The 25214-nt window shown below is 30.9% G+C and overlaps 2 protein-coding genes across 3 annotated transcripts; both read right to left on the reverse strand.

Moving 5' to 3' along the window:
• Positions 1-766: 766 nt before the first annotated feature.
• On the reverse strand, positions 767-3924 carry LOC108327952 (putative SWI/SNF-related matrix-associated actin-dependent regulator of chromatin subfamily A member 3-like 1). 2 transcript variants are annotated; one of them, XM_017561692.2, is made up of 4 exons: positions 2482-3924; positions 1957-2254; positions 1354-1704; positions 984-1216 (listed from the first exon to the last, which is right to left on the reverse strand). In XM_017561692.2, exons 1-4 carry the CDS (start codon positions 3841-3843, stop codon positions 1128-1130), a joined length of 2100 nt encoding a protein of 699 aa, XP_017417181.1. In that variant the 5' UTR covers positions 3844-3924; the 3' UTR covers positions 984-1127. The 2 variants fall into 2 exon arrangements, with proteins under 2 accessions (XP_017417180.1, XP_017417181.1); XM_017561691.2 differs by having other exon boundaries at positions 767-1704; positions 2482-3923.
• Positions 3925-8434: 4510 nt separating this feature from the next.
• On the reverse strand, positions 8435-9339 carry LOC108328725 (protein RADIALIS-like 3). The gene is made up of 2 exons (XM_017562620.2): positions 8970-9339; positions 8435-8713 (listed from the first exon to the last, which is right to left on the reverse strand). Exons 1-2 carry the CDS (start codon positions 9224-9226, stop codon positions 8689-8691), a joined length of 282 nt encoding a protein of 93 aa, XP_017418109.1. The 5' UTR covers positions 9227-9339; the 3' UTR covers positions 8435-8688.
• Between the last annotated feature and the right edge of the window lie 15875 nt (positions 9340-25214).

The following is a 25214-nucleotide window of genomic DNA, read 5'->3' on the forward strand; positions in this document are numbered from 1 at the left end:
TAAATGTTATCTCCTACTTCCCTCGGCCCCACGGTGGGCGTCAAAATGTTTCTGCTGAACGGGACCGGGGAAAACTTCTGCTACCTCCGTCCGGAAACACTCTTCCTCCTCCAGTCGGTCTTCCTCCCCTGCTCTCCTCTGCGCTCCTTCTCAGTATGAAGGGGTTGACCTGCAGCAAACACTCCGACGCTCAAGTCAGCATATGCTATAACAAGTCTATCTGTATGTAAAATGAATCGAACCTTTACCTTCCCCTTTGACTTCTATTTATACAATTTCAGGGAATATTATTCATTAATTTACCTTTATGCTCACTTTAATCCCTCGAAGATGACGGTTACCTCATTAACCATGCACTCATGAGTTTTTAACAGCTGTCTGCAGTCTATTCTCTTTGTGTTTGCCCGATCGGCTATGTTATGGCACATCCGACCGGCTCTCTACCCTCGGTAGAGGCACACGACACTCATCTGCCTACCCTCGGTAGAACATTCTCTGCGGTCGATTACCTGCCCTCGGTAGTAACATTTTGAATCATAAATTAGCATAATATACATGTTATAATAAGAAGTAATATACTTATAATAATAAATTTATTTCAATTATGAAACATCAGTACATCAAATCACAATTAAATTATTATGTTAGATGGTAATTATTTATTGGTAAATAAAAAAAGTTGTCAGATATTAGCATTTGAGTTAATCAAATAAGTTGTTTCGTAACAAAGTGTTTATCATTTCATTATCACAATCATTCAAAAAAGTTAAGTCCAATGGCTTTATACTTGATTTAATTTCGTTGTTGAGGTAAAACAAAATTCTGGGGCAGAGCAAAAGTTTGAGGTAATCAAACAGACAAAAAAATCAAATTCAGTGATTTATAACCATCTCTAAGAATCTAGAAGGAATTTCAAATCTAGATAGCCAATGCCCTTTCTTTCCGTCCCATATGGTTCCTTCAACAGTAGTTTCCTCCTTTCCTGCAACACCAACATTTTCTCCTCAAAGCTGTTTTGAGCAATGAATCGAACAATCTTCACGGGCTGGTTCTGTCCAATGCGGTGGACACGGTCCATTGCCTGTTCCTCAACTGCATGGTTCCACCATGGCTCCATAAAGTAGAGTCTAGAGGCAGCTGTCAGATTTACACCTGCACTTGAAGCCCTCAGGCTTGCAAGTAGAACAGTTGGACAACCACTTTCTCGGGCTTGAAACTGCACAATAACATTGGCTCTCTGTTTAGCATTCATTTTCCCATCAAGACGCAGAGTCTTGAAACCAGCTGCATTCAGAGGCTCTTCAAGTAAACACAGCAACTTTCGAAATTGTGAAAATACAACTGACTTCACACCTGGATTTTGGTCTCTTGATTCATCCAGACATTTTATCAGAGCAGAAACCTTGGACGATAGCGGTTTTTCTGAGGCTGAGCTCAGTTCAGCAGTGTCTGTCTCTGGCTGGGGAGGCGGTGAGAATATATCAGATTCTGATGAGAGTTTTTGCCGACAAAGAGGACAACCACTTTTTTTCCTCTCTTCTAGAGATCTCAGTATACACGGACGACAGAAAATGTGAGCACAACGTGTGATCACAATTTCCATTGGAGGAGATAAACAGATTGGACATTCAAAATCTTCACCTTCTTCCAGCTGTCCAAGTAATTTTTGCAGCAACTCGGGATTATAAGATATAATTGTTTCTCCTGTTAGTACAATAAAACCTTATGTCAGACATTCTTCATAACATAAATCACCTCAACAAATACACATAAAAGCAAGTTTCACAGACTCTATACAAAGATCCATATGTATAGTGACAGTAAAAACATATTTTCAAATCTATGTTTGCTGCAAAACAAACTTACCAACAGGCGTCGTTTTGCAAATGGTCGAAAGCAAATTCCAACAATAAAAAGGACAAAATTAGAGATACATCTGTTAAGGCAAAATTTTACCTTCACTATCTGTGATGCTGCTGCTGCTGCTACCTGACTGAAATTTACACAATTTCAAATCAACACAGATTTGACGGAGTAATAGAAAACTATTTAGCACTTCGCTAGACTCGGAAAGTGGATTGCTCTCACGGATATAACCTCTTCTCAACGATGCCTTTATTTTCTCTTTCTCCCTCTCATACAGCTGCCGTTCTTCCATAGAAAGTCCAACATAACAAATCTCAACGGTTTTAGGTGGCAGAAACGTCAATGCCAACTCTTTTGTTCTTCGCAAAGCAATTGCTCCCATCAAAACCTACAAAATAAACCACAAACGTAACCTTACACAAAAATACAAGACAGAAAAATACAATAAGAATAATTATTAATCTATCATTAAAATTACAAAAAACTCAACTGCATTTCAACATTTCACGGCTACATATAAACTAGATAAAGACTAAACTAATGTTACACTATGTCCACTTGCAATGGCAACCATATCATATTGTGAAGAAAAAGACTAACCATACATTGTATTACCTGCAACCGTGTGAACCCGTTTTCCAAGCCCAGATTAAGAGGGGTTTGCACCAAAATTCTCCAATGTCTTCGTTCCGAAAACGGCTGAAACCGCAAAAAGACCATAAAAGAATACAAATCAATGCAACCACTTTGAATTGGTGTCCCTGTGACAGCCCATCTGTACTGACCTTTCAACCTGAAAACCGTCTTACTCAGGTTAGCAGCGAAATTCTTGATGGTGTGTGCTTCGTCCAATATAATTCTCCGCCACTCCATTTGCTTCGCCGGCATCTCGTCCAATTCATTGGACAAAGTAGTGTAAGTAGTCAATACCAAATCATACTTCTTAAGCTCCTCAGTGTCCTCTGTCCTTCTTTCCCCGTAATACATGTAAGTCTTCAATGCACCAGGTACAGTGTGATCCTCTAATTGCGTTATCCATGCCGACATAGCAGAAGGAGAACACACCACCAACGTTGCATTTGTTCTCAATTCGGTTCCACAGGAGCCCTCAATTTCATTCCTGCGTCGCTTCTCTAAAGAAACCCACTTTCCATCCGTTCTACATTTCTTAGAGAAACCCATTTGGCTCCATTTATCAAAAGCAATCAGAGAAAGCAGAGTTAAGGTCTTTCCCAACCCCATCTCATCGGCGAAGATACCACCTCGCAAGGGGTCAGGCCTTTTATCGGTCTGATAATCGGTTAAAACATTTACGAACTTCCCATCGTTTTCTTCCCAAAAGGGTGGCAAGTCATCAATTTTTTCTCTGCGAACGAGCCACCAGAGACCCTCCTTCTGGTGAGGGAGAAGCTCGGTTCTGATGATGCTCCTCGGAGGCTCCAAGAAATCGATGGCGCGGTTCTTATTGGCAAGGTAGCTGTTCATGAGGCTGAAAATGGCGTCGACGGTCATGGTCTTCTTAACCGCCTTGGTGGCTTTAACGGCGGCGGAGTCAGAGAGGGTGAAGGCGGCCTCGGATTCGTTAATGAGTCTGCAGGGGCAACGGGAAAGGGCACATTTGACGAAGTCAAAGTCTTGGAGGCGAGCGAAGATGTGGATTTGGCAGAGGATTCGGTAGGTTTTGCGGGCGTCGGGTACGATGGCTTCGACGGTGATAAGTTCGTCGTCGATGAGAGGGGTGAGGACGGCTGCGACGGCGCGTTCAATGTAACCGACGTGGTCCCCGTGGATGTTGCTGGCTTTGATGGCGTTGGCATCGTGGACGTTGTCGGGCTCACGGTGAAGGACGACGACGGCGCGGCCGCTGATGGTGGCGTGATAGTGCTGCACACCGACGATGTTGGCCTCGATGAAGCCGAGAAGGAATATTTCTGACGATGAGGAGGCTGAACCTGTCTCGTCGTCTCCCGAATCCATGGTGTTGGTTCTTGACTTCTTGGGCTTTGAATTTACCCGTTGGGGTTTTTCATTTTGAATTGAAGAGCTATTTAAACACCAAGAAACTTCTGCACGTGTCTTTTCATTTTTTTCTTGTAAGTTCACTTAGAAGAAAGAAATTTAACAATCGAGAAACTTCTTATCTGAACTGCGGTTTTTCTTTTAGTTTTTCTTTTTCATTTATTACATTTATTTTTCTTGTATTGAGGAAGAGAAGAGAAAAAGAAAATTATAAAAGATAAAATATAAGAGTAGACATAAATATTTTTGAATTGAAAATATATATTGAATTAAAATAAATAATGTGATTGGATAAATAAAACAAGTACAAATTGTATTTGCGATTATTTAATTTAATTCTTTTATTACATAGCTACCATTACATAATATAATAAGCTATTTTATGATTCATGTCTTTTTTTCAATACGTATACAAAATATGTTACCTGTCAAATTTAATTTTAAAACTAAATTTCGTTTAATATTTATTTATATAATATTTTAAATTATTAATATAAAACGAACTCTTAAATAAGTTAACGAGTTAAACGGAACTTATAAAACGGTCTAGTTAAGTTAAACCCAAAGAATAGGTTTGTCAAGAGTAATAAACCAATGTCTAGACTGTAAAATTGTAATATAAAAACTACGTTTAAGTAGAGTTTGATTTATTCCCTAATCCATTTATTCCCCTAATTGCACAATTCTTTCATGTTTTGTTTTTCACTTTTCGAAAAAAAAGAGTTTTTAGGTGGGTTCAAATTTTCAACTTTCCCGCTCTAAATTATTTTATTTTATTAATATCTTTCATCTTTTTCCTTCTATTTCTATTAATACCAAACATAATCTTAACCTTTCATTTTAAAAAATAAATTTCACAAATTTAAAAATACTCAAATGCATTAAATTTGGATTAATCTTATTTCAAATATTTTATTTTGAATTATATAATATAAATTTACTAAACTTTAGTTCATTTAAATAAAGTATTTTGTTGCTATATTGAAATATTAAATAGTTATTAATAAATAAAAAGTATTAATATTGATAGACTTTAAGTCCCTCTTAATTAAATTTACTTTTTAATTAAAGTTTGTGAATAATTTTCAATGAGTATTGATTACAATTATTCATGTTAACATCCACTAATTACTGCTTGACATTTTTGATTGGTTTTGTCTACATTTTTACCTTTTCTTTCTACACCTCCAAAATTTTTATATTACTCTTTTTTATTAATAATCATCGGGGTTTAAACTCTGATTAAAACTTCACCCACATTCAAATATAGGTAACATCTTGTCAACAATCTTTAGATTCTTTTTTAATTTTTTATTTAATAATAATAATAATAATAATTAAAATATAATTTATTAAATTTAATAATAAAAAATTATTTTCTTAAATTTAATAAATATATAATTAATTTAATATTTTTTATATAGTTTAGCATATAATAATATTTTAATTTATAAAATATTAGTATTTAAAACAAAAAAATAAAACATGTTAAAAAAATTAAAATATTATGTTAACCATATTTATTTAAAAATATGGTTAACATATTCAATTTGAAAACATTGAATAGTAATGTTAATCATATTTCTATATATTTTTTTAAGTTTTTTTTTTTGTTTTTAATATGTTTTATTTATTTTTATTTAGTAAATAATATTTTGTATATTAAAATATTAATATATACTAAATTATATTTTTTTAAAATTTTTTATTTAAAATATTAATTTCTAATTCTTTAATATATTTCATTATTATTATTAAATAAAAATTTAAAAAAAATTCTTAACCAACGTTCGAATACTAGTAAAATGTTAATCAACATTCGAACTACGATAAAGTGTTAATCGACATTCGAATGTCGGTGAAATATTAACCACAGATAGTTATTAAAAGAGTAATATAAAATTTTTTAAAGATAGTTATTAAAAGAGTAATATAAAAATTTTTAAAGCATAGGACGAAAAAGTGAAAGTATAAAGAGAATTATTCGACATTTTTTACCAATTTTTGTTATTGATGTTGATTGAAAAAAAATCTCTTAATTAAAATGAAAAATCACAATTAATGGACTAAAAGTTATCTTAGTAAACATATGGATAAAAAATCCTAAAAAACTATTGATAAAAAATAAACATTTTTGTCATATATAAAAAAAAAATATTGAGAACATCAACACCAAAGTAAAGAAAATCTCAACATCTAAAAAAAGTTGTCTTCTTAACATTAGTAAAGAAAACATTAACTAATATCAAGCCATAAGTGATCCGCAACAACAACACAATGATCCTAACAATTTAAATAACAATAAAAAATTGCTACCAACATCTATAGAAAATACCATAATCAACATAAATTGAAAGTAGATATTCCTACGATATCTAAGCCAAATTTGTAGTTTTTTTATGTTTCTAATTCATGCCAAAAACTACTCTAGATATTAAAGTTCATGACTCTCATATATTCATATACATAAATGATATTAAGAAGATATTAACCTTATCGAGATGAATAAAAATGCGTTCTTCAATTTATTTTTTAACTCTTATTCCTTTTATAAATCAATGTTGGTCAAGTTAGTTTTTATTTTATCTTTATTATAACTTTCCAAAATAATTAATAGTTTCTTACATTTTATTAAATCACATTTGGATCCATCATAATATTTCAAATGAGTCACATAATATAATTAATTCTTCAATTAATTCAAACAAAAACATCATCTAATCTTATCTTAGAGTGCACATTCTTCACCTCTATCACGATTTTCTATAAGGACAAATATTTTTCTTGAGATTTCTTAATTATTATAGTAAATTTGGTTCTTTAATCTTAAAATTCATAGCTTTGTATTGGTAGTCCTACGTCAACTAAAAATAAAACTAATTTACATCATATAAATAAGTGCAAACTCTATTTTACAATTCAATAATATAAAGTTGAGTTAATCTTAAAATTCACTTCTTAATATTTTGTCCTCTAAAAATAATCAACATATTTAACTATAATGGTCTTCTTGTGCCTCTAATATAGATTAGATTATCTATATATTTCTTGATTTAAAACATAACCATAAAATTTACTTCTTTAACATTTTATCCTCTAATAATTACATATAATATGCGTAAAATGTGGGTTAGGTTACCAATATATTCCTTGCTTTAAAGCACTTTAGCCTTCCCTCGATATTAAGGAATGATAAAATCATTTACATCACATTACCCCCCACAAGAATGAAGGATGCATTCTATTTTCCATTGGGTACCCTTGTTCGTTCCCCGTCTCCCTACAACTATTTAAAAAAAAAAGACAAAACAAAACAAACATAGGTTTTTGCAATTGCGATAACTTTTAAAAAGAAAATAAGTGTTCCCAATTAAGGGGACCATTAGTATTATAGAGTTGTAAGGCAAAGGTTGTTGAACTAACCTATGGCTATGTCTCTCTTAATGGACTTCGATTTTCTTACTTCGCTTTAACCTCTCCAACAGGATCATACTTACTATAATTACGACTTTCGTGATTTGTTTTCTGCTTATGCGTAAGCCTTAATCTACGGAACAAAAAATTATTTTATTACTATAAACAACTGAAATGTTTCATCAACATAACTGTATAATCACGTGAACGATTTTACAACATCTATGAGCAGTGAAATACATAATAGAGGGTACACGACGTTGGAGCGTACGACTATAACACTATTCCAATGATAAAGAATATATTGGCATGAAATCTAGTTCTTCTTAAACATTTTTCTTCTTCATATTTTTGGCATTATTAAAATGATTATTAGACAGGTAGAAAATACCAAATTCAACTGCTTATTTGCGAAAGAAAATAAGAAGGAAATGACATTACGGGTTCCAAATATAAAATTATTTCCCCCCTGAATGAGACATGCAACAATAGAGAGGAAAAAGAAAAGCGAAGGTTGTGTGTTTTAAAATAGACAATATATTGCGTTAATGAAACATGGGTTTTTTAAATTTAATTTACTTGTAATTTATATAACTTATTCATTGACTTCTAGAAAATAAAAAATCTTTTCAATTCCCATATTTTGTCCACTGTTAGAAAGCTCCTTCAAGCAATGATTGTGTACTACAGGATGAACAAACTTCCTACAGACTTACTATAAAACCATTGTCTTAAATTCATCTTACTTCACTTACAAAGAACTTAACAGTTATCTTAAAACAATGACAAACTGTCCTTACTAATCATGTTTTTAATGAGAGTGTTTAAACCTTAACTAGGTCTGTATTAAACCTTCAAAACAACTTTTCCCGCTTCTTTTCATTTGAGTGTTAAATGCAATGGTTTCATAGAGTTCATGTCTGAGTAATTCCAGCTACAATGTCCCTATTATGGAAGAATCAAGATCAGCAAAGATCCCGCCAGTAAAAAGTTTAATGTACCTATTTTTCTTGGTAATTACTTTTTCGGCATTTATTGTTTGTTCATCCTTCATGGGGATAGGTTCCTCTAGGGAACTATTTTCTCTGTTATTGAAGAACAAGGTAACTGACGTACGTTATAGTAATTAAACATATAATAAAATTATAAATTTATTTAGGACTAGAAACTGAAAGGGTCACTGACTCTTTTAGAGGCAGCTTCAACGACAAGAAAATACAAGATGGAATCACGGGAGATATGATTCTTATGACTAAAATAGCCTAAAATGCCATTGCACTAGCAATTATGTGTGACATAGCACCACGCAGTACTACCAGGGATGCTGGAAACTGAAGATGTTGGTTGATGAAAATTAGAAAATCAAATGTTGTTGTTGTTACCGATGGGTCACTGGAGGTTCAAATTCCTCAGTCTGTCAAAAGGAAAATAAAATATTAGTCAAGAAGATCTAAAAAGTTGTTGGTTGGTGGATATCATTTTAAATATTGCATATAAACTTCTTCTTTCTTGATTGAGAGATTATTCTTTGCCCTCTATTGTTGTGCAATCACTGTTTTCTTTTTCTCACAAGTTTTTATTAAGTAAGTAAAACAAGTTTTTGTTGATTTATTAGACGATGAACTAATCACACAGTAATTAAAGTATTTGTAACGAAAGGGGAATGGTACCTTTTCTCCTCCTGATCAGAGGATGCAGTTTTCTTGTAATTTGGGAATGGCACTCGTCCTGACTCAATGTGTTTAACATCCTGGACAAGGAGTTCATAGTGTCTCTTCACTTCCTCTGGAGTTTTGCCACCAACAGCATGGGCAACATTGTACCAACGGTCAGGGGTGTCCTTGTCGTAAACAGCTAGAGCCTTCTCAAAGGCCTTGTTGTCCTTGACACTCCATGAGCCTGAGGCTGACATTGAACTTGATGCCATTTCTTTCACGAAGGAGAAGAAATGAAGATGTGAAATGGTCTAAGGAAGAGCAAAGAGACTGAATCGGTACCAAAAGTTTTGTGAAGGCTGAAGAGTGTGTGTAATGATCAGACTCAAGGAAGAGCTGATATGTTGAGAGGTTGCAATGTGTGCTCCTTTTATAAGAACAATGGAAGGTATTAGGTGGGGTAGTGCCAGTTGGCATCAAAATCTTGCCGAAATGAAGTAGAATTATTATGATTTGTCTTCTTAGTAACCATGGAATTCAGCTGGCCCAAGAAATTGGAGAATCAGTATCTTCACACAGTAAAAACCAGTGGATGTATTGATAAGACTAGCCAAGAGCTTTTTATAACTTTTTTTTTTAATTTCTGTTTCCTCTTACCCTTCACCTACTTCAGAGAAGAAATACATATTATAAAAATTTATATATTCCTGCAACTTTATCACAAATTAGTCCAAAATATTGTAATTAAGCATGTCCATGCTTACAGCCGATGAAAACTGATTTGTATGTAGTTTTGGTTTGGCAGATATGAAGAGTTTAGCAAAGGGACACAAGGAGGGTGGTTGTTTTAGACAAGAAAGTTGGGTTGTGGTTGAAAACATAAGAACGTATGCAGAAGAACACTCTATCTGATAGGTCAGCTAATGCCTATCTTTATTTTATTCTCTTACTCGCAGGGTCTTGGGTGGGTCCAGGTTCAAATCCACTGAATCCAAAACGGGTACAAAAGGGAAACAAACTATGTGAGATATGTGCATAATTTGGACCGCTTGAAAAAAAAGTTAAAGTAGGGCCAAGTCTTATCCAACGGCTTGCATGTGAGTATGTGAGGACTATGTAAGTCTGTGTGCATGATAATTAATCGGTGTAAAAACTTCCACGCATGCCACAAACAAAACAACCACAATATCTTGTTCAGAACAGTTCGATTGCATATGAAAAGCTCTTGTGTTTTCATGTTTCTTGGTGGTGATCTTTTGTATCTGTACTTTGTCCTGAACAACATTAAAACACTCCTGCTTGGCCACTTGTGTTCTACAATTATTGCTGTTTTTCCTACTTTTTTTTACTCCCAGGAAAACTTATTAAATAACTCACTCTTTTTAGCTGCTGGGGTCCCTCTTTTTCTTTACTTGATTCATGGTTTATGACCAATATTTTGCTTGATTTCAGTTACATGGCCAAAATTTAAATGCCGGCTATGAAATTAAAAACTGTAATTTTCTAAACAACGATTGCATAAGTTGCAGCTTAAGCATTTATGTCTCTTGATTTGGTAAGGGGCATTGTCACATGTAGGAAACAGATGAGCATGTCATTATATGCAACATCCATTATAAGCAGTCTGAAAATCATGTAACGTGCAAGAGGTAAAATAATTCAAATTATTAACATTAAGAGGAACCAGCAAGTGGGAAGCCGTTTGACCCGGAAATAAACTATAATTTTATAATTCTTCCACTGTTCTTATGTCAAAAATAGTTTCATAGATTATATCACTGCATCAAATACCAACAAAATAATTTTATAATTCTTCCATTGTTCTTATACGAAATATCTTTCGTGATACAGTTCTTTGTCTTTTGCTGTTACTTTAGGCCAATGCGATCAAGCAAACTATATAGCTTCAGCAATTGCTCACATACCCTTAAGGCCAGTTGTAGTGTAGGGATAATAACCTTTAGCTTCTAGGTTATAGGCCAAGGCTCATCAAAGAACACTTTGGAGTTTTACCCGTTCTGGATTAGCACGTGGGTTGAGTCTTGCAGGTCTTTTCACTGGTATGGCTTTTACAATTGTTAAGTAAAGAACATCCACAATCATATCTTTTTAACTCATATATGTTGGACTTGGGCAAGAGCAAGACAATAAGGTGACAGAAGCCATCATTAACCTAGTTTCTATAAATGATTATAACTCTGCATTTCAAGATGACAAGCCAGAACCTTGTTCTCCAAAGGCTAATTTGTACGCCATGATACACGAGGAAAAAATCGTCAGATATATGGCCCACTTATTTGTTGGGTGGGGGATAACATAAAGTTGAGGCCTTTTGATGAGACAGTAAAGATAAGAAAAAATGTACCATGATGAAAGAGTAAACATTCATTTTAGTACATGATATATTGCTAGTGTCGGTTACAAAATCCACTGGGTATAAAATCACTTGGTTTTTGTCTGATTTTCTTAAACAAAATATAAAGTCAATGTTATTCTGTAAGGTGTGAAAAAGTTCGTCTGATATCACATGAAATTAGTCTTTGAGCTGGTAGGCAGAGAAAAACTTACGACAGAAGGGGAAAAAATCAGAGAGCAAACTTTTGTTTTTGATTCAGTTTGTTAATTTTGAACTACAGAGACATGGTGGGGAGAAGAATGTAAAATCACAATCACTCTGCACCAGAAACTGTTGAGTGTGATACGTGCAATGAATGTGAGTAGTAACGTTGTAGACCACAATTTTGAGGATACTTGATTTAGGTTTATGGTTGTTTAAATAAGAATGTAATGCATATATGTGTGCGTTGATTCATTGGAATGAAGAATTAAAGTGAAAGGTTAAATGTGCGTTTGAATTTTGGAATTTGGAATAAGATTAAAGCATATAAAAGCACACCATATTTTTCAGAGGTCGGTGTAGTGATGGCATGGCTACAGGTATCAAATTGGTTTAGAGTGCCCCCTCCCTATGGAATTGTTTTTGTTTGCAACATCTTGCAAGTAGGCTTTGGCCTCATGAGTGTAGTATATTCGCCAGAAGAACCCAAGATTGATGCTCAATATATAGGAATTACTTGCAATAATGGTTCATATAAGAAATTTGTACTTAGCTTTATATAGTTCACAATTCTTTTGAAGATCTTTTCGATGCTGTAATGATAAGGATAGTTATCCCTTGAAAAGGATAAGACATTTGTGTGTCCAACTCTTTATAGGTGTAATTTTGGGAAATCGTTTCATACTTTCTACAGCTAAATGTAACAAGAGGCATGTGAAGGCTTCGTTTTGGTTTAACTATACACAACTTAAGATTTAATTTTTAAAATTTAAACTGTATATCAGTCTGAATGTTTTATTACCTTTAAATCTTAATTAAATCTTGTTTTATTTTAAGCTGGAGTTTAATGTGTTTTTAATTCTTATTAAATTGCCTAGTTTTGAATTTAGTATTTATAGTAGAGAATCTTTTTGGTTTTCATTCTTAAAACATTGATTTTTTTTTATCTTACTATCATGCGTCACTTGATATCTCAATAATATTCCTTAGTATCTGCGGATACTATGTCAACATGTATGTCTAATAAAAAATTTCTACATTACTAAAATAAATGTTTCTTATTTTTCTTAAAGGAAGTTTAGAAACCAAGATAATTTAGATTTTGAAGGTATGTATTCCAAAGAAAAGTATTTTAAGAGATCAAAACCAAAGTTTGATTCTTTAATAGAAATTAATTATGATCAATGATTTTAAATTTTAGAGAAATGAATTGCAAATAATTTTTTTTATGAGGACTAAAATAAAACACCCTTGTCTTGTAAATACTAAAAACATTTTTTAAACTTTTAAATTAGAATTAGTAATTTAGTTTTCATATTTAAAATTCTCATCAAATCATTTTTCTATTTTTATTTTTTATTTAATTGACTCTATTTTTTAAAAAGGACTTAATGAGACAATTCATGTTAAGGTCGGTTGTAAGATATCAAAGTATCAAAATCTAAATTACTTTATACTTATAGAATTTCTTCTGATTTTATTTTGGACATTTTTTTCTCTCTCCCCTTACTCCACCTTTCACCATCCTTTTTTTCTTTTTCTCTTTCTTCTCCACCATCCATGGATTGTTATTCAAACTTGGGTTAGAGTTAGATGTGTTTGTTGACATTGTATTTGCTATTACATACTTGAAATTTGGGTTGTGCATATGGTGTTTAAAGAGGCTTTTGGTGGTATTTGGGAGAATGGTGTGAGATGGGATGACTCCTTGAAGACAGTAAAGGAAGGTAGTAAAAGGAGGAGGTAGGTGAAGGGAGAAAAAAAAATCATATAGTTCAAAAGGTAAAATATAATCTAAATTCTAACATAGGAATCTTTATAAACAGGGTAGAGTACTCACCAAATTATTAATTAAACATTTAAATTAAGATAATTAGTATTATTTTAAATTTAAATTGTATTATATTAATTATAGTTATTGTTATAAACTATAGGAATGTATCTTATGTTAATATATTTACAATTAAATAAAATAATAACTATATATATTTATTTGATTCATCAAAAGAATGTAATAAAATTAATTAAATATTATTTATTAACAAATATTTGTCATGAACTAAAATTGTAATTTTTAAGGGTTAAAGATATTTTTAATTCTTTACATAAGAAATTAGAATTTGTCTCTCTCTCTTGAAATTCATATAAAAGTACTTTCTACAGTTTAGAAATGTGAGAAATACATCTTTCACTTTGAGCGAATGTTTTTATGAGGTGTGTAACAACGATGTTGACATGGACATGTTATATTTGACATTGTGATGCAATTTTTAAAATAAGAAAGGACACATATGCGTATACTGAATTGAGTAATCATTTAACATTTTCCATTTCTCTATACATTGTCCTCACAATAACCTCTATCTTCATCATTTTTAATAATATGTTTCATCCAAATGTTCCCCAACATTTCCTTTTTCCTCACCATCATCACAGCCTTGCCCTTCCGTCATCACTTTCATCTTCACCAATTTTTACTCTAGACTTCACCAGAGACCCATGAGAGAATCATAGAAAAACTACACACAAAGGTTAGTTGGCTTCGCCCACTTCCATCATTTCACCAAGTTTTCTTCCTCTTCTCTGCATTATTCTAGGTCCTGCAACACTCCATTACTCATGTACACATGCTCCGCACACACCAAAGTATACCTAGTGATGACAATCACTCTGATTGGCTTACAACATGGGCTCATGGCTAAGCCCAACTTTAGTCTCCTTATTTTTAAATATATAAATAATGTAAAATTGTATAGGTTTTTCTTTCACATTTTAGGCCTTGTATTTTTGGACCATGTAATCGAATTGGTTATACTACCAGTCAAGCTCCCATGTTGCCTGCCAAACTTCCATGTTGCTTGTCGGGTTGGTTATATTGCTAGTTGAGCTTCCCTGTTGCATGTTGGCTAGTTACATTACCAACTAAGCTCACATGCTCCATGTCAAGCTTCCATGCTACTTCCCAGGTTGGTTACACTACTATTCGAGCTCCCATGCTACCTCTTGAGCTTCCATGTTGTCTGTTGAGTTGGTTATACTGTTAATCGAGCTTCCATGTTGTTTGTCGAGCTAGTTACACTACTAGCTGAGCTCTCATGCTACTTGTCGACCTTCCATGCTACTTGTTGGGCTAGTTACACTACCAGCTGAGCTCCCATGCTACCTTTCAAGCTTCCATGTTGCTTGTTGGGCTAGTTATACTACTAGTTGAGCTTCCTCGTTGACTACTGAGCTATCATATTTTCAGTTGAGCTCTTATGATGCTTGTCAAGCTGTATGCAAAAATGCAAAGCTTCTATGTCCACTATGATGTTGATTTATGTTGTTGATCTTCTATGATTGTCGGGCTATCGGGCTGTATGCATGTATGAGGTCAGTCCATCATTCATAATAACTCACATTGAACACATTAAGCACATGGTGTAAAGCATGAAATGTGTGAGGTGACACTTGTTCCTTGATCGATTATTTGTGGCATGAAAATAGAAGCATGTGAGGGAATTCATTTTGAATTTCCCTCCCTTTAGGCCGAGAATTTAGAGATGTTCTTTCCTATAAATAGAGAGCTCAATCACTCTAGCAATTAATCTTTGAGAGTCATCTAGCTAAAGCTTCTTTGAGAGTTTCCTCTAACCTCTTTCCTCTCTATAATTTGGCTTAACCTCTTTAGAGATTGTTATCATAAACCATTCTAACACCAACACTAAACCATCTTTTTCACTTCTTTCATTGATCCTCGCCTAGTTGAGCATTCATGGAGCACATGCACACATGCTCTAAACACACACACAAAGTATAGTTATGCAAACCATCCTCCATCATCGCCTTCATCTTCTACCTACGCTAAATTACAAAATTAGAATTCACTCATCCATAAAAACACACTAGAGCACCGCACGATTAAGAACACGAGCATCATTAGTGAAGAAAAATTAACAAAGATAAAAATGTTTTTTCACCATCCTTATCCCCAAAATTTTCTTCATTCATCTCAGCACCCACACATTTATCACAATTTTCTTTCCAAACAAAACTGAGAAAAGGAGAGGGCTTGAAAGCCCGATCCATGGTTGTGAGAGGAGGCTTTTGATTTGGGTCTATAAGAAGAAGGTGGAGCGATATTGCAGTGCTTGACAAGGCTGCTTCTCTCTAGTTTTCTCGTGGGACGAAGTCTAGAAAAGAAGGTGGAGTGATGATGTCAGCGAGGCCTCTGATAGTGGCGAACGTCATTGCTACTAACCTTAGGTGGGCAAAGAAGGTGTAGTCGTGGGAGGCAGTGTTGTTGTGGCCTCATGAAGAAGATGGAGGAAACCTTTGGGCTTTTGTGAGTATTCATAAGTCTTATTTTAAAAAATATATCACACATGTCAAATATAACGTGCCCACGTCATCATCGTTATTACACACCTCATAAAAAAATGTGTTGAATCAGTTGGACCTTCGGCCTCCACTGATTCAACTCAACCTTCAACCTGACCAACTTGTTTTAACTTTCGGCTCGGGCTAACTCACCTTTACTTTTGGCCTAACCAATTCGTTTTGACCTTTGGCTCACTAATCATCTTGACCATTAACTTGGGTCTTGTTGTCTTGACCTTCAGTCCAACAAACTCATCCCGACCTTTGCCCTGGTTGGTTCGTCTCGATTTTCGGCCACAACCAACTCAACTCATCCTTTGCCATGGGCCGAATCAGCTCAACCTTTAGCCTATGTCGAATCGGTTCAACTTAACCTTTAACTTGAGTCGAATCAACTTACCATTTGGCTTATGTTGACTCGTCTCGACCTTCGACCCAAGCCGACCCGTCTCGACCTAGGTTGACCTGTCTTGACTTTCAACCTAAACCAACTCGTCTTAAACTTTGGGTCAAGTAGAGTTAACTCGAATTGCCTTCGGCCCGAGTTGACTTAATTGATCCTTCAACTCGAATTAATTGAATTAAGCCTTCAACATGAACCAACTTAGCTCGACCTTTGTTAGTGGAGTGAAAATTCAAATTTCTTATATTTTTGAAGGTATTTGAAATTTTTGTATTTTATTTATTTGAAATTCTCCAAATAAATAAATTGGCCGTCTAAATCATTTCATCCAAACAAGACGTTAAAAGAAAAATAAAAATTTGCATTATTTGTTTGATATAAAAAACAATGATTACTTAATAATTTGGTCCTATATTTAGGATTTTGATTCATTTTCGTTCCTATGTTATTTTTACTAAATTGAATATCTATTTTTTTTTAAAAAGACTCAATATGACAATTTCCTTTAAGTTGGTGTTAATTTGAAAGTGTCACATGTCAAATATAGATTTGTCAAATTTTAGGTCCTCTTTTGTTTAAAGGGTATCACATGTCAAAATCATATAATTCAAGATAAAATAAGATTTAAATTTTGATATTTGACTTATCTAAATTTTAACACGAAAAAACACATCGATTTATTGAAAAAAATAATGTTGAATTTTTATAAAATATAAAAAATTCAATTAAATAAAAAATAAATATATAAAAAATTAAAAATTTAAATATAAGAACTAAATTATTAATTAATTAAAAAATATAATAAAGTTTATGTACTCGTTATATTTTATTTCATTAAAATACTTGCACATTTTTATATTTCTATTTTAATATTTTATTTTATAAATTAAATTTAATATATATTAATTTGAAAACATAATAAATTTATTTAAATTTTATATTATTATTTTTGTATTTGATGTGCAATTTATATTTTAAATAAAAATTATATAAAAGCGACATTATATATTACACATTTGTATAAAATAAGAAAAAAACGTAACTAATTAAAATGTGTAATAATTTATATCTATTATATTTTCCCATTTTATTTATTATTGTATTCTATTAAATTCAGAATATTGTAATTTTAAAATATAATTAAGGATAAAATCAAAATATAAAATATATAATTTTTGTCTTACATATTATTAGAGGTAGGTAATTTAAAGAAAAACAAAATGGTAGCATACATACATATATATGAGAATAAATTTAAAATATTAGTTTTTAAATAGTTATCCAGTTTAAAATATTTAACTAAAACTTATTTATTTAAAATATTAAATATGTAGTAATTTTCATGTATATTTTATCATATTCTTGAGTCAAGTTTATATTTAAAATCAAATTCGTTATATGGATGAGATTAAAATAAACATTTTTTATTATTTCTTTCTTTCCATCGGTCCAAAAAATACATAAATTTCACTTAAAAATTACTTTAACTAATATATTGTTTATATTATTTTATTTTATATCTAAACCAACAAAGTATATAATATCTAAGCTGTAATGGCATATTTAATAACTCAGCCAATATTGTTTTGTGAATATTACCATCAAATTCTTTTACTCATTCCTAAATTTTTACATATTTTACTACTCTAGTTTTTATTATGATATTTTTAAATTTTACACATGTTTCCATTATGTTAATAACAAACGATTTTTCTTGAAAAAAAAAAAGGTGATAAATCTATGTCTTTTATAGAAATATATGATTTTATATGTTTATTGAAGTAATGAGTAAAGTAAAATATGTGATAATTGAAAAGAATGACGTTAAAATGAGAAAAATAAATAAAAAGATTTTAAGAATGTCATGGGTATTATAAATGAGAATATTTTGATCATTAAATTTAAAAATAGATATATATATATATATATATATAATTTATTTTTAAATTTTTTTGAGTTAAATAAGATTTTAAGTTGAAATTTGAGTTATAATATATAAATAACATAAACAATTTAGATATTAGTTTGCAAATGTTAAAAAAAAGTTATAAAAACCATATGAGTTTAGTTTTAAAATTTGAAAACAATACTATATCAAAATTTAAGATAAAAATGAATTTTAATTTGGTGTAAAAATTTTAAAATTAAAAAAAGTAATAAGTGGTATAAGAATTTTAGGTTTGTGAAGTGTTGTTGTGGATGTGAAGTAACATCAATCATGGTCAGTTAGATAGTGGTGATGATTGGGTTAAAATGAGTGGATCCATTGAAAGAATATTTAGGTCACCCGCAATAGAGAAGTATATGGAATCCTTATCACCCATTTTATCTTAAGTACGCCCTAACATAAGGACATTTCTACCTTCCCTCCACGATTCCTTCCCCAGTGCTATCCACTGCTCCTTCATTGTCATAAATAAAGTTCTTCAGGTCCAACCTATTTTTGTTCCCCTTCCTTTTTTTTTACCATTTTATTATTATTACAATTTAGTTAATATAAACTTACATTTACATTTAAATTCTAACATTATCATTACTTTACATTATTTCAAACATTGGATGTATCTAGTTTCTTGTTCTATGTTCATTTCTATAAGCTGAATCAACGTTGATAACCTCATATAAATTATTATCTATATATATAATTAGAGAAATATATTATCGAAGGATGTTTTATATCAATTCTAAAATTGACACAGATATACAATTTTTATGCCGGATCTGTAATTGTTAGTAAAATTTTTATTTTTATGTATGTTTTTAGGATTCTTTATATAAAAGTCTTAAAAAAAATTGTATACTCTTTTTTACTGTACCTTTTTTATATTAGCTAACACCTTATTATAAAAAATAATAATTAGTCACCATTTTAAGTCACATACAAAATTTTATAGTGAATATAATCTTCACTGAAATAGAGAATATGTTTTTAATTTAAAAAAATGTCTAATCATTTTCATACTTCCATAAGAAATACTTACTATAACAAACATTTCTTCATAAAAAAACTTTTAAATAAAATCTTGATGATGTAATACAATAATTTACTCAAATTAACAAAAATAATGTAGAATTTTAATTTTAAACTCTTACTCTCTTTTTTTATAAACTATTGAGAACAAATTAATTCTTATAGTAGTTAAATACTTTAAATAATAACAATAATAAAATAGAAGAATGTATATATTTAATCTTGTAAAATATGATTAAACTTTTTACTTTCTTGTTCTTTTAAAATAGAGAAGAAAAAGATAATTGATGTGCGATAATTATAATTTAATATATTGTAAATATAGGGCAAGCTTCTTGATTATGTTTTTGCGAGAATCTAGTTGATTTTTTGGACTTATATTATGGCATTTAAAAGCACTTTAATCTTGTGCTGGAATCTGGTCGGTTTGTTGGATTGATTTATGGTACTTAAAACACTTGAATCATCCAACATAACTATAGAGATTTTATGTGTTCCAATTCCTTGTTTCTTTTAACCGTAATTACCATTAGTGAATAATTGGCTACTGCTAATACTCTCATGTAAACGAGATTAAGGTTGAAAGCAAAGTTTGGTTCAAAAAAAACATTAGAGTAGCCTAAGACATAGGCTTAATGATCAAATTAACAGCTTGATGATTGGTAGGAATGTGGTAATCCAATTCAATGTGTTCGTTATGGACATGAAATCCTAGATTGATGGTAGTTTGAAGAACACTCATATTGTCACGGTATAATAGTAGAGTAGAGGCAAGTGAAATGCAAACATCTTTCAAGACAAAAAACAATCAAATAAGCTTAGCTGTAATGTTTGTTGTGGTCATATATTCAACTTTAGTGCTAGAGTGAGAAATTGTTTGTTGTTTCTTAGTACATCATGATATATGATTATCGTAAACGAAAAAATACAATACCTAGTGGTAGAGTGCAAGTGGTGGAATAAACTACTGCATTAAAAAGGAAAAAAAAAAATCATATATCAACCATGTTTTTGGCACATTGTAACATACAAACACTGCTGCAATGAAGATCTTACCCTATGGTTATTTATTTTAAATATTAGGTTACAGTTAAAAAATCGTATTCTTAAATTATGGTTCTTACACGTAACCATAACTTATTTTTATTCAAATAGATTATGGTTTCCTTAAACACGAAGTTTATAAGAATTTAAACATACTGTAGCACTCAAATAATAAGATATGGTTATTAAGTGTAATTATAGTATATTGAAATACTACATTGGCTACTTTTCTTGAATGTAATAATAGCTTATTATCATTCAAAAATCTTATATTATTAGTACAAAATAAGGTTTCAACATTCTTCCGTTCAAAGTCAAAATACGAAAAGACCAACGTTAAAAAAGATTGGTAACATTTTTATAAATAAATATTCAATTTAGACGTCGAAATTTATATTTTTTGGACATCATATGCTCATTAGATGACATAATTCTCAATTTTTGACATTATATTGGATAAATTTCATGAAAATATTTGACGCAAATGTGAAAATATATCCATGTTTCATCAAATTTCATGAATGCCCTAACTTTAGACGTTAAAGAGCTATAAGATGTGAAAATATCACTTTTCAAATGTTATGTCATTGAGTTCATTAAAAATTTGGATGGAAGGGTGAAATTTTATTCACTTTATCTTTGTTGCTCGAAACCTTCTTCTATACTCAAACCCTTCTTTGACGAAACTTTCGATAACCAACACATGTAATCTTTCTTGTACAAATGCACGTTGATTAACTATTTTAGATATGATTTTCTTTCATTTTGACCAATTAGTTTTGTGCACAGGTACTTTTTGGAGCATAGGCACATTTTCCTTTTTCCCTCACTAACAGTAACACTTTATTTCCACAGCAAACCCACCTTCAAGAAGGTTAGTTTCATTTTCGGTTTTTTATGAACTTTCATTTTTGTTTTTCGTTTTTTATGGGCTGTAAGTTGGTTGCACTTGTTGATATTATTGATGTTGATATTGTTTATTGTTCATACACCGTATACATTCAAACTTAGGATAAAATTGAGAGTATATTAAAAAAAACTCCAAATGGCCTGAAAATTTGTTCAAAACACAAAAAAAATCCTAAGAAGCCTCCCAACAAAATTTTAAATCAAAATTCAAAGTTTAAGTATGTGAAATATTTTTGCAAAGTTTTAAAAACACAAAATAAATTGACAAAAAATAGAAAATGATTTTTTTAAAAAAAAAATTAGAAGGAACAATCAACTATGTGGCTGCTACAACCTTGAAAATTTTTTCCTACCCTAAATCGATATATAATAATGTCAAACCTCCCCTCCAAGGAAGAAGTTATGGTCGTTTAAGGATTTACAACAATTAACTTTACAAATAATTTTTAAATTTCAGACAGATCCAAAGTTCTTGGGTTTTTTTTCCCTAAAATAGGGGTTCCAAGGAGTGCTACAAAAAATTCAACAAAAAATAATAACTATAGTTATTAAAACAAAAAATCATAAGTAAATAGTCAATATACACCACTCACTATAACATCATTCACTTGTGATAGCTTTAGTTTATAGTTCATACAAATTTGAAAATGAGTTTTTGATGTTTGAAATTTTTTGGATTTTTACTTTTCAAGTTTGGTAAAACTGTAAAAAAGAATGATCATTATTTATTAAAAAAAACAAATGGGAGAGACGTAAAAAACTTGTCATTTTCTAACGTCAGAAAATGACCTTTTCTGATATCAATTAATGTTAAAAAATGATCATGTTGTCAATTAACGTCGGAAAATGGTCATTTCCAACGTCAATCAACATCTCAATTAGAGTGTCTTTTTCACGTTGAAGTACTTTGACATTTTTAGGGTCCTTGGAAATCATTGAGTTTTTCTCAAATCTTTCATTCTTTAAAATGAGGTTTTCAACTTCTCATTTATACTCGTTGGCTGAGCCTAAGATAACTCATCAAGTTCCAATTTCTTGAATCCTCAACAAGCAATCATGCATTAAGTTCAAGAGTTTTAAGATTACTAATGAATCATGTTCTATTCCTAAATATAAGAGTCCATGGTGAAGAACTTAGGGTTCTACAAATTTAAGAGATAAAGAAGAAATGAAAACTAAAGAGAAGATGCAAGCCCTCTCTCAAGGTTCTTCCTCGAGGCTTCCAAGGAGAGTAATTAGAAATAACACCTGTGTTGGTAAGCCGTGTGCGAGAATTACAACTTAGTTTCCTAATGTTGAGTTCACTGGTGGTTGCATTATTTGCAATGATAACATGTTTTGTGTGGTTGTGTTAAATAATCAGTGTAATTGTTTGTTGTTGTAAAACACGTGGCTATGTAAGGTTTAGGTGAATTGTTATATTATTATTATTTGTGTATTCTAGTTGTGATGTTTTAATGTTTGTATGTTAGCTCATCTACCTATTTGGTTGTGGTTTCCATATAAGATGATCGTTTTATATGATAGTAGATTATTTGGAGAGGTTGAGGAAGATGCACAACACTAAATAATGGTCAATATAGAAAGATATATGAGATAATCTTTGAGTCTTATGTTTTATTTCTTTTCAATAAAATTTGTTTGTAAAATAGTGTATTTTATTTTTTTTTATTGAAATTTTTAATAAAATAGAAATGGAGTTTTATTTTAAATTATATAATTTGTATTAATTATAGATTTTAATAAGAAAAGTTTGGAATGTTACCGAACATAGATTAATATCAAAGATTTATTAAAGAACACGCTATAACTATTTTTTACCAATGCACATTCTTACATGTCCCATGTCAACTTCTGAAAAACTAGCTGTTTCATACAGTCTTATGTTTTAATTCAAATAGGTTGAAAGCCCTCGTCGAAACTTGATAAATTATGTCACTTATCAATTACTTAAAGAATAGATAAAGATTTAATGTTACGTAAAGTGCATTTAATATATCTTTTCAATGAAGTATAAACATATGAAACTTAAAGATAAAGTTTGAAGTGAAGTCTATCAACAAAAAAAAAATGATTTGCAATGCCTATTTCATCAACTTTGTATTAAAAGAAAAATCTTTCAAGTTGAAAAAAAAAACGTCACCAAAAATCTCTTTTATATTTTCTTTTATGCTTTGGGTGTATTATTTTAAAGTGTAAATGACATTTATTTTTGTATTCTAGTTTTTTTATAAAGTATTGGGAAGAAAATTTTATTTATCAATAAAAAAAGTTTTAAAAATACCAATTTACCCGTATTTTCATTTCATGGTGGAGAACTTATTTTTTCTAGTGATTATTGGATAAGTGTATTAAGCAATAAATATGGTGGAAAAATTAGGAATTTTGACATTAATGCAGTGCAAGGAACGTGGAATATGAGACTTCTAAAAGAGATGGAAAATGCCTGGCATCTATAGTCTGGTCCTACGTACAATGGCCGCAAAAGCATAAAGAGAAAGCTCCAATTAAATGGATGGAATATTTGGTCAATGAAGAAGGTTCTGCAATTAAAGTGGTACGTAGATCTTTTGTTCGCTTGCTTTTAATGCTAACCTTGTATAAGAACATGCAGAAAATATATGCTACTGGTAACAAAAAGGCTACTAGCTAGTTTTAACTCTGTTTCATTTGAGAATTATATTCTATTGTTGGAAGACACATATACCATGGCCTTGACAGCATTCAATTTGCAGTGTTACTGCATGCTCTCATATAGCACATGGGAATGCAAATTTCATAGATTTCAGCCAAGAAACATTTGAGTTTCATGAATTGCAGGTGAGGGTATCCATGGTTGATTTCATTGAGGAAAAACAAAGACAATAAAATACATTAATTTCTTTCTGTAACATAGGTTTTCCATGTTGGACCCTTTCGATTCTACTGTGCTTGCACTTTTGTCGTTCTTACAAAAGTTGATGCTAACACTTAGATCCTGTCTCCTTGGCGAATCCTCATAATGTGTTGCTCTCCCAAACTATTATTTGCTCTATTTTGTCCGTTGATTATATTTTTTTGGTTGTTAACCATTTCTGGTTAAGAGGTCGAAGTTATATATAGTTAATATTCACTTCACCAATCATTTGGTGAGGGTATGTTTTGGCTGCCTTGAAGTCCATTTACGCTTTCATCTGCTACAACTGGTAGGCCATGTTAGGTCACTTCTTAAGGAGCTTCTTCAATATCTCGCATTAGTTGCACTGAGACTAGCCCTCCATTTATTGTTGGCTCTATTTTGGAGAAATTTTATAAGTTATATGAAAATAAAAAGAGGAACTAATAATATCTCATAACTTTAACGTATTAACAAAATATTATATTATTTATCTCCTTTTTAAAATTTACAATTAGCATAATCGAGTAGTCCATTTTATAAAATCTCCTATCTCTTTATCACTTTTTTTTTTTTATATTTTAAGGTAAGTAGACTCAAACTCTATTACTTTTTAGATTTAACAAAAAAAAAATCAACCCGATCAAATTTGTGAATAGGTAAGTCTAAGTTTATAATTATTTAGGATAATTATATTCGACGATCTAAATGATAAGTGAGAATTTTAATTCTTTTTTAAGAAGTTTATAATTTCTAATTAATTTTGAAAAGTGATATGAAAAAATAGGCATGTCTAACAATTATTTTTTTAGTGTTTTAAAGAAATATTATATATATATATATATATATATATATATATATATATATATATATATATATATATATATATATATATATATATATATCATTATGAATATATGACTTTTTATCTTTTACAAAGGTTACATCTACTTGTATAAAAATGTTAATATACTAACTATATTTTCAAAAGCCTAGATTTTGTTTTAGGACTGCATAATAATATTTCAAATTAACTTTTGGTAGGAAGTGAGTTTCACATAAACAAAATTTATGGAATGAGTTCTATGATCCAACAAAAATCAAAAGATCAAATCATAAATTATGTGTCAACTAGTATAGAA

This window comes from Vigna angularis, chromosome 2 (genome assembly GCF_016808095.1).
Source record: "Vigna angularis cultivar LongXiaoDou No.4 chromosome 2, ASM1680809v1, whole genome shotgun sequence".
Taxonomy (NCBI): domain Eukaryota; kingdom Viridiplantae; phylum Streptophyta; class Magnoliopsida; order Fabales; family Fabaceae; genus Vigna; species Vigna angularis.

Excerpts from the sequence above, each read along its gene's own strand:
- LOC108328725 (XM_017562620.2), bottom strand. The coding sequence starts at position 9,226 with ATGGCATCAAGTTCAATGTCAGCCTCAGGCTCATGGAGTGTCAAGGAC. Across the intron at positions 8,714-8,969 it reads TCTGATCAGGAGGAGAAAAG|ACTGAGGAATTTGAACCTCC; the intron begins GTACCATTCCCC and ends TCCTTTTGACAG.
- LOC108327952 (XM_017561691.2), bottom strand. The coding sequence starts at position 3,843 with ATGGATTCGGGAGACGACGAGACAGGTTCAGCCTCCTCATCGTCAGAA. Across the intron at positions 2,255-2,481 it reads ACGGGTTCACACGGTTGCAG|GTTTTGATGGGAGCAATTGC; the intron begins GTAATACAATGT and ends TTTATTTTGTAG. Across the intron at positions 1,705-1,956 it reads CAGCATCACAGATAGTGAAG|GAGAAACAATTATATCTTAT; the intron begins GTAAAATTTTGC and ends TTGTACTAACAG.